Source organism: Mastigoproctus giganteus, chromosome 14 (assembly GCF_048544385.1).
Source record: "Mastigoproctus giganteus isolate SK-2022 chromosome 14, ASM4854438v1, whole genome shotgun sequence".
NCBI lineage: Eukaryota > Metazoa > Arthropoda > Arachnida > Uropygi > Thelyphonidae > Mastigoproctus > Mastigoproctus giganteus.
Window position 1 is genome coordinate 98,397,744 of NC_143588.1, and position 15,897 is coordinate 98,413,640.

Here is a 15,897-nt window from a genome sequence, read left to right on the forward strand (position 1 = left end):
GGACATCTCTCTACAACGGACATTTTCAAATTCCCCAACTCTCCTCTATTGGTTTTAACGTGTTTTCAGCTTCTGTATAGCGGACATTCTCTGTAACGGATGCGGACAGGCAATCTGCACTGTTTCGTTTAGATTAGCACTTAATTTGATCTCCCCATAACGGACAGCAGCGGGCGAGCTCACGGCCCGTTTTCTAGGAACGTTTCTTCCACGTATTGTCTCAATCGTGTGTTTATTTTCTATTTCCAATTCTCTGAATTTTATCAAGGTTTACGTCGCAGTTCTAAACCCTTTTTCAAGAATTTTAAGGCACGTGTAAAACTTCTGATGAATTCGGTGTGTGTAGTGGGGGAGGGATTTTGTCGGCCTTTCGTCTTTTGAGTTTCAGTTTTCAGTGTCGTGTGAAGTGCACAATATCTTCTCGTAAACATTTAACTTTAAAAGATAAAGTCGAACTCATTAATGCGTATGATCGGCAAAAAAATAGTGTTCGCAAACTCGCTGCAAAATCAAAATTGGGAAGACGCAGGTAAGTGACATCCTAAAGAAAAAAAAAATGAACTGCTCAAACAATTTTGGCAACACGTAAATGATCAGGTTCAAAAATCATTCCCAAAAACTGTTGGACTTCAAATTGACAATGTTACGTATGAGTGGTTTTGTCGCGCACGTGCTAAAAAAATTCCCATTAATGGGCCTATTATTAGGGAAAAGGCTTTGGAGGTTGCGAAATCTATGGGAGTAAATGAGTTCAAAGCTTCTGTGGGATGGCTAGACAAGTTCAAAACTCAGCATAAAATTTCTTGGAAAACCGTAAGTGGTGAAAGTGGATCTGTTGATACTGGGGTTGTAACAGAGTGGACCATCAAATTGGAAGATTTATGTCGTGATTTTGAAGCTAAGGATATTTACAACTGTGATGAAACAGGGTTATTTTTTAAAGCTCTTCCTGAAAAAACAATGAGTCTAAAAAATGAAAAGTGCCAGGGCAGAAAAATTTCTAAGGAACGCTTGACTGTACTATTGTGTACAAATATGCTGGGAGATTTTGAACAACCTCTTGTTATAGGAAAACCACAAAATCCTCATTGTTTCAAGGGCATAAAGTTGAATCTTTTGAATGTTGACTGGAAGTCTAATAAAAAAGCGTGGATGACACGAGATATCATGAGTGAACGGATAAGTCACTTTAATCAAAACATGATTTGTCAAACAGAAAAATTATTCTTTTCATGGATAATGCTGCATTAATTGAATTGTCCAACATTCAAATCGTTTTTCTGCCACCAAACACATCTGCAGAGTGTCAGCCCTTGGATCAAGGGATAATAAAAAATTTTAAACTTCACTACAGAAAATGTGTTTTAAGACATCTCATTGCAAACATGAACGATGTAACATGTGCGAGTGACCTTGCAAAGAAACTCAGCATCCTAGATGCGATTCAGTGGATTTCCTCTTCAGTAAACGCAATTAGAAAACAAACTGTCGTGAACTGTTTTGTAAAGTCAGGCTTCTCAAACGCAAAAATTGAAGTTGTGAAGAGCAATGTGGAGCACCAAGAAGAACAAGAACTTCAACATCTATTGATAATGTACGATACTTCCGCTACAAGTGACCCTGGCTACAAAGATGTAGACTCGAACCTCACTACAGAAGATGGTGCTCTAGATATCATCGATATTTTTCAAGAAGTTCCTCACAAGGATGAAGAAATGGAAGGAGGTCATTCTGTCAAAGAACATATTAACGACGAACCACCGATGAAAATAAAAGAAGCGCTCATACAAATAAATCGTTTAAAAATGTTTTTTGCCGCTAAAGAAGATACTGAAGGACTTTCGATGGTTTCTTCACTCCAAACAAATGTTGAAAACAAAATTATCAGCCGGAAGAAGATGCAGAAGAAAATGAGTGATTATTGTATGTATTTTTCTTAAGATAAAGTCGTAATATGCATAGCACAATTGTATGTATATTATTTACAAAAATATTGTTCAAAATCTGTATATATTTTAATTTAATTTTCATTAAACGTTTAATGATTTTCCTTTCTTTCTTTTTTTTTTTTTTTTTTTTTATTTCAATTTTCTTTAGATTTGAATGAAGAAATATGATCACATCACTTTGTCAGCCTATGAATTTGATTTGAGGTTTCTGTTGTCTCTTTTTTTTTTTTTTCCTCAGACTTCTTGTTAGCGGACACTTCTCTCTAACGGACACATTCTCGTTCCCCATGGCTGTCCGTTAAAGGGAAGTTTCACTGTACTAATATAAAATTTAAATAAAATTCATAAATTACATGAACCTTCATAAACGTAGCTAAACATGAGATCGCTTATGTTTGCACAAGGGAAAATATTTAATATACTTTTCTCAGTATTGTCATTGATTTTCTGTTTGTACATCAGTGCGGGTTGTGAGCACTCTGAGAACAATTTATGTGGCCCATAAACACTTGATTTTGACATCCTTGCTTGAGTACTGCAGGCATAACCATTGTTGTTGTACCCTTTGGAATTGAGTTTGGTATTCCCAAAGGTAGATCAAGCCTTCATGTATTTTAGGGGGAGAAGGGAAATAAGAATATCAGAAAACAAAACATCAGAAAATATATTTACAAATAATATTAATATAATAACATCATTACAAATGGGAATAGGGCATAATTTTTATGTTTTCTTTCTTCCCTCCCTGTTCCTTCATAGATGAGCCCTCAAATATTCTGTGTATTGATTCCACATTTTATTTCAATTTTCTTTAGATTTGAATGAAGAAATATGATCACATCACTTTGTCAGCCTATGAATTTGATTTGAGGTTTCTGTTCTCCCTTTTTTTTTTTTTTTTTATCATTCACATCAAATGGAAAAATTCTGGTGTCTTGCACAAATAAACAGAGGATTTTTTCCATTGAAAAAATTCATTTTTTTGTACACTGCAATTAAAAAAAAATTTAAAGAATTATAATAAAAATTATGTATTAAGTTAGTATTAGTAGTGGCAAATGATGCAAGAAAGCAAGCTTATAAGGACCAGCTTGAAAAACACTACTCACATCACCTGTCCATCCCCTCTAATAATTTGTATAATTCTTTCTTAAATTTATTTAAACTACCCACTTCAGTAACACCAGATGGAAATTTGTTCTAGCAGTTAATTACTGTCTGGCTGAAAGCAACAATTTTTTGCTTATCTGTCTTTCAACGATCTGTGTGTCATCTGAGAAAGAGTAAGGATACTATCATCATTTAGTTTACTCAATCCATTTAAAGCCATAAACACTTCAGCCTCCTCTTGGGTGCTTAGTTTATAGACTGTAATTTGCAGAACTGAAGTTTTTCTTGATAAGCATACTCTTTTGTGCCCCCTGATTAATCTTATTGATCTACTCTGTACTCATTTCCAACAGATCCTCATCTTCCTAAAATGATGCTTCCAAATTTGTTTGCAGTACTCATTGCATTATACAATGGGATAATTGCCTCCTTGTTCTTCCTGGCAAAATTTCTGTATCTCATTGATAGAACCCAATGAGCTCTCCTAGAAGCCTGTCTGCATTGCTTAGAGAACTTTATGTAAGGCTGTGCAGTTATTCCTGTCATTTTTGTTCTCCACTACCTTGAGTGTGGTACCATCCAACTGGTATATTATTCTGGGATTACTGCTTCCCAAATGCAGTGCCTTTCATTTATAAATGTTAAACCTCAGTTGTCATTTTTCAAACTATCTGCCTAATTTCTCTAGTTCTTGCTGCAGTAGCATACTCCAATTCTCTGTTAACCACTCTGCCAATCTTTGTATCATCAGAAAAACTTAGATATTAAAGTTGATATGCCTTCATCATTATCGTTAATAAATGTTTAAAACAATAAGGGGCCAGCACTGAACCTTGTGTAACTTGGACCTTGCACTTATAACATTGGTCCAAGGAGAGCAGTTGTAGTATCAACAGTTCCACATCCATCCAAAAATGAGGCATACAGGCATATCAGTGACCCAGGCCATATTTTGCTGTTGTGTATTATGTCTGTACAAGTGTGATCATGGGGAAATTTTCACATTGTGTGGGCTAAAAAAACACAGAATAACTCGTGGGGGCCTACTCCCTCTGCCTGAGATCTGACTACAACCTTTGATTGAAGTTTTATTTAGAAATTCTACTAGGCTTTTCATACCAACTAAGAAATATTGTTCAAGATTTAGGCCTAAATGGATGTCAGATGAACTAATTAGACATGTGACAGAGAACAAAAATGCATGGGATACATATAAATTAACAGGTGACATGGAAGCCTATGATAGATATAGGCGCCTCCGTAGCCAGGTGGGCAGGAGCAGCAGTGCATAGCACATGCTTCTTGATTAGACCTGGGTTCGAGCCCATGCCCACCAAATACGGAAGATGCAGAAAGGTCGGGAAATGACCACCACACATTCCCGGAGCAATATGGCCTTAGTTGCTAATGCTCCTAAAAACCAAATAACAAACATGTTAGATATAAGCTAGTCTGTAACCAAGTCACAAAGGAGGTTAGGCAGGCAAAGGCAGATTACGAGAAATCTTTGGCAAAGGATGCAAAAAAAAACAGTAAAGAATTCTTTACTTTTGTAAACTCTAGAAGGAAGCGGATGAATCAGATTGGTCCACTTAATATCGATGGTTCAACTGTTCATGATCCTGCTCGGATAGCTAACAAACTAAATGAATATTTTGCATCTACGTTCACACATGAGGAGTTATTCAGGGAGGGGAATGCCTGAGGTGTATTAAACTCTGGCAGTAAGCTAGATAATCTTGTAATAACTGAGAGTAATGTGAATTAGAAAATGTGAATTGGAATATCATCAGTTTGGCTGAAACAACAAGAAGAAGAAATGAATCACTTATAAGTTTATCAAGTGGAAATCTGCTGTACACCAATGGAAACAGTGGAAGGAGTGAAGGTGGAGTTGGGTTTCTGGTCCATAAAGATTTAAAAAACAACATTTTGGAATTCAAAAGTACATCATCAAGGGTGTCAAGACTAATACTCAAGATTTCTAAGAGGTACAAGCTAAAGGTTATAATGGTTTATGCACCAACATCGAGCCATGATGATGAAGAGGTTGAAGAAATGTACACTGAAATTGAGAGTCTTCTAGATGAGCAGAAAACCCACTACACTATTATTATGGGGGACTTCAATGCTAAGGTTGGAAAAAGACAAAACAGCACAGAAAGGGGAACTATAGGAAATTTTGGAATCGATGAAAGAGGCGAAAGACTTGTGGAATTTGCAGAATCTCAAGGATTGTCAGTAATGAACACTTTTTTCAAGAAAAGGGTGAACAGAAAGTGGACATGGAAGAGTCCAAATGCATTAATGCATTAACAACTAATGAAATAGACTTCATCCTCACTAACAGAAGATATATTGTGAATGATGTTACTGTCCTGAATAAGGTAAATGTTGGAAGTGATCACAGAATGGTAAGATGTACACTTCATATAGATGTAGGAAAGGAAAAAAACTGACTTGAGTAAATAATACAAATGTCTTTGAGAAAAAGCAGTATGTACTGGAACTTAAGAATAAGTTTGAGCTTCTGCAGACTGCTCAGGACCAAGATATCGACGAGGAATATTACAACTTTCTGAAAGTGATAAAGCCCAAGAAACCTATAGGGAAAAAGAAATCCAAAGAAGAAAAAATTAGTCAAGAAACACTTGTTATGATGAACCGAAGGCAAAAGATGAAGAGCAAGATAAACACTGACAAGGAGAAAATTGAGTATACTGAGTTATGCAAAGCCATTAGAAAGAGACTCAGAGAGGACATAAGAAGATTTAACACAAGAAAAGTAGAACAAGCATTAAGGGAAAACAAAGGATTTAAATCAGCAGCCATGAGCAGTAATACAGAAAGCCATGAGCAGTAGTACAGACAAATGATACTGAAACTGAAGAATAGCAATGGTGTGCTTATAAACAGCAGAGAAGGCATAATTCAAATAGCAGAAGACTACTATAGAGAATTATACAAGGAGCGAGAGAATGATGCCAGCAGTGGGGAAGATGGATTGCAAAGTAGCAACACATACGACATACCTGATATTCTTCCTGATGAGGTAGAACATGCATTGAAGAAAATGAAGAATCAGAAAGACCTGGGGGAAGATGAAGTTACTATAGAGTTGTTAAAATTGGGAGGAAGAGACGTAACACAAAAACTGGCAAGGCTCTTCACAAAGTGCATTAGAAAAGGTGTGATGCCTAAGCAGTGGAATAATACAATCATGATTTTGCTGCATAAGAAAGTAGATAAATCAGAAATTGAAAATTAAAGACCAATTAGCTTTTTATCCCACATCTACAAGTTGTTCACAAGGGTCATTACTAACAGATTAGAAAGAATACTTGATGAGAATCAACTGAAAGAGCAAGCTGGCTTTAGGACAGGATTCTCAACTATGGATCACCTTCACGTAATATCACAGTTAATGGAGAAAGCAAATGAATATAAAACACCATTATGCCTGGCATTTGTGGATTATGAAAAGGCATTTGACTCCATACAGCATAAGGCAATGTTTCAGGCACTGGAAAGACAAGGCATAGACACCCCACATTATGATTTTGAAGAAAATATATGAGAATGCTACCTCCTTTATTAGACTAGACAAAGACAGTAGGAAATTTAAAATCAAGGAGTTCGACAAGGAGACACAATATCTTTGAAGCTGTTTACTGCTGCCCTTGAGGAAGCTTTCAGAAGATTAGACTGGTCGCAGAAAGGAGTCAGTGTGAACGGAGAGTACCTAAACCATTTATGATTTGCAGATGACATTGTGGTCATAAGCCACAATCCCAAAGAATTAGAGAAAAATCTTAATTTTTCTCTAATTCTTAATTTTTGGACTAAAGATGAATATGTCTAAAACAAAAGTAATGATGAACAAGTATGCCACAGAAAGGGAAATAATGATTGAAGGAGCAGTAATTGAAAAGGCAGAGTCAAATACTTATCTGGGACAAGTTATTAGTTGTAATAATGATAAATGGTTGGAAGTCAAGAGAAGAATAAATTTTGGATGGATAGCATTCAGGAAATATTGTCCCATACTGAAGAGCAATATCCCAGTTTGTCTGAAACGTAAAATAATGAACCAATGTATACTCCCCACCATGACTTATTGGAAGTGAAACTTGGGCACTCACCAAAAGAATGGAAGAGAATCTGAGAACTACACAGTGAAGAATGGAACGAATTATATTTGGAATCAGACTGTTAGATAAGAAGAAAAACACATGGATTAGGGAGCAAACTCAAGTAAAGGATATTCTTATCAAAACTAAAGAACTAAAATAGTCTTGGGCGGGACGCATAGCTCGAAGACATGATGACAGATGGACTAAGAAAATAACAAAATGGTACCCAAGAGGAGCTAGAAGAAAACCTGGAAGACAAAGGCGAAGGTGGATAGATGAAATTCATGAGTTTGTGGGTAGTAAATGGATGGCCAGTGTTCAGAACAGAAGGAACTGGAAAGTTGCTGGAGAAGCCTTCATCCTGCAGTGGATTGAAAATGGCTGATGATGATGATGAACTGACGGTAAAGTGGAGGAGAGTTAAAGATAAACATAAGAAAGGCACATGGGGTGGATGCAATCTATCCAGTTCTTTTAAAGGAGGCAGCAAAGGCAGTAAGCAAACCCTTAGCTATAATTATGAGAGCTTCCTTGGACTCAGGGGAGGTACCCATGGACTGGAGATGTGTAAATGTGACCCCAATCCACAAAGGAGGATCAAAGGAAAACACAGGTGATTACATACCTGTTAGTTTAACTTCTGTTCCAGGAAAATTAATGGAGCACTGGTGAAAGAAGCATTGCAGGATCATCTAGGCAAGACTTCAGTTATAGCTCAGACACGCATGGGTTTGTTAAAGGAAGTCTTGTCTGACCAATTTGATTGGATACTATGATGTAGTCACAAAGGAACTGGATGCAAAGAATAATTTTGATATCATATATTTGGATCTTAGAAAGGTTTTTGATACTGTTGCACATGGAAGACTGCTACAAAAATTGGAGCAGTGTGACATTGAAGGCCAATTGCTGCTATGGATAAAGGGATGGTTGAGTGAGAGAAGACAGAGAGTGGTAATCAATGGACACTGCTCTTCGTGGACTAATGTTATTAGTGGAGTCCCCCAGGGTTCAGTGTTGGGTCTATTGTTGTTTTCTGTATTTGTGAATGATATTGATGTTGGTATATCAGGCTTAATGTCCAAGTTTGCAGGTGATACGAAGGTCGGTAGGGTTGTTAATGACAGTATGCTGCTGCAACAGGATCTAGAAAAGTTGACCAGATGGGCTGAGAGGTAGCAAATGAAGTTTAACTTTGACAAATGTATACAGCAGGCCCTTGTTATAATGCGGTTTGCTTTACGCTGATTCGCTATAACGCTGTGCTTATATTATAACCATATCTGACTATAATGCTGTCACAAATCGCTTTAATGCTCTTTTACCAGCGTACAGGTTGCATTTTTGGCATATTTAACGAAACATTTCATCTGTTGGAGTCGATAGCTTGAAAATGAATAGCAAAACAACATTCAAACATTTCCCACGCCGATCTGAGAAATTTTCCTACGCTAATTTAATTGCAGTATAGTGACTTGTTACATAGTTCTGAGATCAACATTTTAAAAAATGATCAAGTATATTGCTTGTAATATTTGCGTTATATGCATTTATCCGAAGTCTAGTCATCACTCAGTTCAGTATTAGACATCATGCGTAACGGATAGTTTACTGTATCATAATTAATGCAACCAACGCAGTTACATTTTCGAAGAGTTAATAATGTCGGATAAGAATGAAAAAGCAACGTCTGGACACAATATGAAGACTGCAAATGTAAGAAAAAGACTGAATTTGAAAATTAAATTAGTCATTTTGAAGCGATTCCGGTCAGTGACAAGCGGATGTGTGCCATAATTTAGGACTGGGAAGTTTAACTGTAAGAATAATTATAAAAAATAGAGAATTAATTTTAGCAGCAGGAAAGATGGCTGTTCCACTGCAAGCAACTAGATCTAGGCCAGCTATTAGGATTGAAATGGAGAGACTTTAACTAATTTTATTGAAGATAATATCCAATGCAGAATTCAGTTAAATATTAGAAAAAGAGGGAGAGAGAGAGAGAGAGAGAGATTAGCCAATATGATGATCTGAAGAAAACTCACCAAAAAAAAAAAAAAAGAAGATAATATCCAATGTAGAATTCAGTTAAGTTAAATATTATAAAAAAAAAATAAAAAGATATTAACCTATATGATGATCTGGAGAAAGCTCACCTGAAAAAAAAAAAGTGGAACCATTTAAAATTAGTAAGGGCTAGTTGAATAGATTTAAAATCCAGGGAGAAGCCGCAAATGCAGATCATGGTGCTGAAACTTTCAAAAAAGAACTTGTTAAAATTATTGAAGAGGGATATTATGTGTTATACTTCTCAACAAGTTTTTAACACAGATGAAGCAAGACATTTTTGGAAACGAATGCCTAAAAGTAGTTTCACATTGGAAGAAGGAAAAACATGACAGGTTTCAAAGCAGTGAAGGATCAGTTGACTTTATTGTTGGGTGGTAATGCTGCAAGGGATTTTAAATTAAAACCCCTTTTAGTTTACCAGGAAGAGGGCCAAAGTACAATCCCAAATCGACACATTTTTCATGATTAAATTCATCAATTAAATTAAATCAATTTAGATCAATTAAATTCATGATTTTAATTGTAATTTTAAGTTTAATTTTGATACGTAAGTAGTTACCATATAATTATATACGAATGTAATACAGAATATTTTATATGTACAAATATTTGAATATTAAATATTTTGACCAACATTTGTGCATCTTTTTACTATCGTTTCTTATTGATTAGGAAATATCCTATGGCACCAACCATAACTCACAAATACATATGTTACTTTATGGTAATGTAGTGCTTGCTTAGCGTGGATTCACTTAGCACTCTGTTTTGCTGGAACGAATTATCAGCGTTAAGCGGGGGTCAACTGTACTGCATATGAGAAGCAGCAACCCCAGAGTAATGTATCAACTGTGTGGTACTACACTGAGAGTGGAAGGACCTTGGGGGTAATTGTGCAGGCAAATATGAATTTTTCTGAGCACTGCAGACAGTCTGCAAGAGTAGCTCATGGTGTCTGTTCAATGATATACGGGAATTTTTCTAGCAGGGAAATTTTTCTAACCAGTGATTCCATTATTTTCCCCAGAAAATAATGGAATCACTGGTTAAAGAAGCACTGCAGGATCATTTAGACAAGACTGCAGTAAGAGTTAAGACAGCATGGGTTTGTTAAAGGGGGAAGTCTTGTCGGATCAATTTTATTGGATACCATGTGGTCTCAAAGGAACTGAATGCCAAAAATAATTTTGATATCATATATTTGGATTTCAGGAAAACTTTTGACACTGTTGTGCATGGAAGACTACTGTACAACTTGGAGCATTATGGTATTAAGGGTAAGTTGCTACAATGGATAAAAGGATGGTTGAGTTGGAGAGGTAATCAATGGGCACTGCTCTTCTTGGACAATGTTATTAGTGGTGTCCCACAGGGTTCGGTGTTGGGTACATCGTTGTTATGTTTATTTATCATGATATTGATGAAGGTATATCAGGCTTAGTGTCGAAGTTTGCAGATGATATAAAGGTTGGCAGGGTTGTTAATGACAGTAATGGCAGTGTGCTACTGCAACAGGATCTAGAAAATTTGGGCAGATACACTGAGAAGTGGCAACTGAAGTTTAACATTGACAAATGTTAAAACACTGCATGTGGGTAGAAGTAACCCCAGAGAAACGTACCAATTATGCGGTAGTATACTTAGGGTGGTAGAAAATGAAAAAGACCCGGGGGTAATTGTGCATTCAGATATTTAGTTTTCTGAACAATGCAGACAGATTGCAAGAACAGGTCATGGGGTTTTGTCAATGATATACGGGAATTTTGCTAGCAGGGAAAAGGAGGTGATTGTCCCTTTGTATAAGGCACTGATCAGGCCACGCCTTGAGTACTGCGTACAGGTCTGGAGGCCTCATTTTAGGAAAGACGTAGATTTGCTTGAGTGTGTACAGAGAAGAGCAACAAGATTGGTGAGTGGAATAAAGGGATCCTCTTAATAAGAGAGATTTAAGTTCTGCAAATTGCAGCGGCTGGAGACTAGGCACCTGCGTGGTGATCTGATTGTATAAGGCCTTGAATGGGTTGAGCATGCTGAATTCTGATTGGATTCTTCCACTTGCTCAGATTTCGAACCTGAGGCGTCATAAATTTAAATCGAGGAAAGACAGTTGTAGAATAGATGTGTGGAAATTTGCCTTTACCCAGTGGGTGGTTAATTGCTGGAACAAGCTTCCATCTGTCATGGAAGTTGATAGGTTAAATAAATTTAAGAAGGAACTGTACAAACATTTAGAGGGAATGGTTGTACAAATTTTTTTTTTTTTTTGGCTGATGTTACATAAGTTCATACGCTTGCTTTCTTGCATCACATGCCACGATTACTATTACTGTATACAGGTCTGGAGGCTTCATTTTAAGAAGGATGTAGAGCTGTTGGAACGAGTACAGAGAAGGGCAGCAAGATTAGTGAATGGAACAGAGGGTTGCTCTTACGAAGAAAGGCTTAAGTTCTGGAGACTAGGCACCTGTGAGGTGATCTGATTGAGGTGTATAAAGCCTTGAATGGTTTGAGCATTCTCAATGCTGTCGAGATTCTTCCTCTTGCTCAGAATAATCGCATGAGAGGGCATAAATTGAAATTGAGTAAAGACAGTTGTAGGATGGATGTGCAGAAGTTTGCATTTAGCCAGCTGGTGGTTGATTGCTGGAACAAGCTTCCTTCTGTTGTTGCAGAAATCGATAGCTTAAATAGAATCTAGTCAGAACTCGACAAACATTTGGAGAGAGTGGATGGGTGAAATGAGAAGTTTTTTTTTTTTTGGCTTATGCTATATAAGCTTGCTTTCTTGCATCATGTGCCTTTGCCAATGCTAATTCCTCCAATCATAGGAGTGAGTCAAACCCAGATCTCTCCAAATGAGACAACTGGCAAAACCACTAAATCATTATGGACAATAAGGAGCAATGCCCATTAATAACACTCCTTGTCTCCTGTCATTCAGCTATCCCTTTGTCACACTGTTCCAAATTGTAAAGCAGTCTTTCATGTGGAGCAGTATCAGAAGTTAAAGTATGTGATGTCAAAATTACTGTTTACATGTAGTTATTATGTAATAGTAGCCAGTGAGATCAGTTTGATAAGAACTTCTCTTAAGAAATCTGTGTTGTGTTTGCTGTATAACTGTATTTCACATCACGGCGCCTCCGTAGCCAGGTGGGAAGGAGCAGCAGTGCGTAGCACATGCTTCTTGATTAGACCGGGGTTTGAGCCCGGCACCACCAAATACGGAGGATGCGGAAAGGTCAGGAAATCACCACCGCATATCCCGGAGCAATATGGCCTTAGTTGCTAATGCTCCTAAAAACCAAATAACATTTCACATCACCGACTCCATTATTTTCCAGGGAAAATAATGGAGTCGCTGGTGTAAGTTAAGCTTATAGGTTGCTATTGAGTTTAAACTTAGTAAGGCGATAGGCAATCAAAATTTTGGTGAAAATGGCACAAAGATGGCTAATATTCAGCTGTAGTAAAGCTGCCTAATACTATTCACCTGGCTATTATTCTGAATGTACTGTAGGTACATTCAGAAATGATGCACTGTTGAAAACACTTGAGGTAAGATCTCCAGTGGAGAGGAGATGAAGTCCATGGTACTTTAATTTATTAACCAAGGTTAAGTGTATGAGAATAGTGCATGCAGGGGCAGCCATGATACAGTGAACCACCACTCCCATGTGTTATTCAGCCTCAAAGAGTAGTCAGTCATGTGAAACATTAAAAGAGTTAGATAGCATTTTCTGATAATTCAGTATTTCTGTCACTTCTATGAATGAAATCTCAAAAAGTGAACTTCAGTATAGAGTAAAGAGGCAGTCACTCACAGGAAGTTGGGCCAGATGTATTCCAAAGATGCTGAAAATGCAGATCCCTATACACCAGTTAAGCTACCCAACTTTCTACATCAGGTGTCCTTGTGTCTCCTTTACAATCTAGACATGCCTCCTTCAAATTTTCACCTTGTTGGACCTTTCTAAGAATTTATGGCTGGAAAGAAAAGTTTTGTCAGGTCAACAGAGCAGGCATGTATACCTGCATGTATATCTATTATACTTGCAGCATAAATTCAATGTTGCAGGTATACTAGCAGTTTCATGTCACTGACACAAATATGTACATTTAGAGGGAAAGTTATGTTAAGAAGACTGTATAATATGAATTAAGTAAGATGATTTATTCATGTGCTATAATGAAAATTCTACATCAAATTTGAACCCCTCCCCCATCATATCATGAAGCACATGTAATTATATAGGGGATGCATGAATGCTGATGTTTAGAAAATTGCAAGGAAACCTTGACTTATTTTACCTTAAGAAAAAGCAGGCTTTAATTTATTGAACTATTTCTTAGTGTATATGTTATGATCATAGCAATATGAATATTTTAAACTATTTATTAGTTTTTGTGTTATGTGATCATAAGAAAATGAATTTTTCTTATAAGGCTCATCCTAAAGTAGCAGAAAAACTGAAGCAGCTGATTAAGAAATGGGCTGAGGAAGATTTCAAGAATGATCCACAGCTTAGGTGAGTTTGTTTTTTAAAATATTTTAAGTAATATGGAGTTTGAAAAAAAATGGTTAGGAAGTGTTTCTCACAATGTACAACCTTAAATTAATTTATATGGAAACAAAGGAATATTGAGTAGTGCCATAATGAAATAAATTTTTCTGGTAAGCTAATTAAATTAGTGCTAAAAAACTTAAACAAGGCAATTCTTAGTGCTGAATCCCAGAGTGCAATAAAACTGAAAGCTCAAAAACATGATATTGAATGCAACTTGAATGTCAGCATAGTCTTAAAGTTAAAAGCTATACAAAAAAAAAAAAAAATCTATTTTCCAAAGTTATTAACAAATCAGTGTTTTGAAGTTAGCATCTTTAGGAAAATTGAAGTAGTAGAACAACTGAATATCTTCATTTTGAAGATATGTGAATTGCTTATATTTGAAAACATCTATTCAGATATCAGATTGAGATATGAAGCATCATACGCTGAATTGCCACTTTTTTCGGTTCACCTATCCTTTTCATGAAATGGAGTGCTCCTTCAGTGATGATATTGCTTGTTCATACCATATATGATATAAAACAAGTGGGCAGAATGTAGGAATGTGTGAAATTCAGTGCAAGAATGAGCAAGATGAAAAAGATTTTAGTGACTTTTAATATGATTTGATAGTTGACACCAGATGTGCTAGTATGACCATCTTAGAAACTACGACTTTGCTGGGATTTTTATGTGACTGTGTCTTCTCTGGTTTATTGATATTTGTACAAAACCAAATAACATCCAGCTAATAGTGATCCTTTGGTTGGAAACAGCTTGTTGATGTGAGAGGCCAACAGAAAAATAAGTCAGTAAAATAATAATCCAGTACATTGTTATTAACTAAAGAGGCACTTCAGAATACACAGCTCATAAGGTACCTTTCACAGGTAGGGCTTTGTAGGCACTGACTGAACCAGGTTCCACTCTTGTTTACATAAAACAAGAAGGAACTGTTACAGTAGGCTCAGGAACACCAACGGTTGGATTGTGGCAGATGGTAAATATGTTGCCTGATCTGTAGGTCCTGGTTCCTGCTGCTTCATACTGCTGGGAGGACCAGGATACGGAAAAAACAGCATGAGACCATGGATCAATCCTGCCAGGTGTTAACAGCACAGACTGATGGTGATGGTGCAACAGTGTGGAGAGTTTTTTTTTTTTTTTTTTTTTTTTTTTTGTGGTGTACATTGGGTTCCCTTTATCAGTGGAGCAACATTTCAATACTAAGGTTATCTGGAAATTGTTTCTGACCAGTTGCATCCTCTCATGACTAAGTCACAAGGTCTTCACAATAGAGATCTGCGACCATATAATTTGCAACAACTGTGGGAAGAATTTGAGTCACCACAGACCATCATTCTTGTGGCATGCTTTTGACACTAAGTCACAAGGTCTTCACAATAGAGATCTGCGACCATGTAATTTGCAACAACTGTGGGAAGAATTTGAGTCACCACAGACCATCATTCTTGTGGCATGCTTTTGACACCTTGTTGAGTCCATGTCACGACAAATCACAAGATGTTTTGAGGACTAAATGGGGATCTTGCTATTAGGTAAGTGTATCTAATAAAATGTCTACTAACTGTATATTGAGACAGTTATTTTGAGTGCAAATTGATATAATCTCAGGATTAATAGTTTGAAATAGATTGGCATATAACCATGGTTGATAAAAGAGAAAAGATGATTGATTTTGGTTAAATATCCAGCTAATTCAGAAACTAAGGTATTTTTGCTGCATTCATAATATAGTGTTCTGCTAGACCAAATGTATGTAGCCACATTACCAGTTAGAGCTCATTTTAAATTACTACTGACATGAAGAGTACATAAAGCAATTACAATATGTATATTGCACCCACATTTATCAAAACAGTCTGTATGCATATTTAAGAGAAAATTAACTGTATTAGGAAATTTATTATAAATCAAATAGGAAAAAAAATTAATGTGAAACTTGGTGATTGCTCATCTTCAGCTAGCCTGTTGCAGTTTGGAGTGTAACTTACTTCTTATTCTTCTGCAGTTGTCTAAATGTGAATTAATAAGTCCTGACTAGTACTTGAATTTCAGATGACT

General features: G+C 36.5%; 1 protein-coding gene across 2 annotated transcripts in view; it reads left to right on the forward strand.

Annotated features, from left to right (window-relative positions):
• The window catches only part of LOC150075424 (signal transducing adapter molecule 2-like), a 203,681-nt gene that overhangs the window by 81,077 nt on the left and 106,707 nt on the right, over positions 1-15,897 (forward strand). For both annotated transcript variants that reach the window (XM_090389165.1, XM_090389166.1), the window contains exon 4: positions 13,709-13,791. In XM_090389165.1, the coding sequence (XP_090245291.1) occupies positions 13,709-13,791 (83 nt within the window). The remainder of the gene's footprint in view (positions 1-13,708; positions 13,792-15,897) is intronic.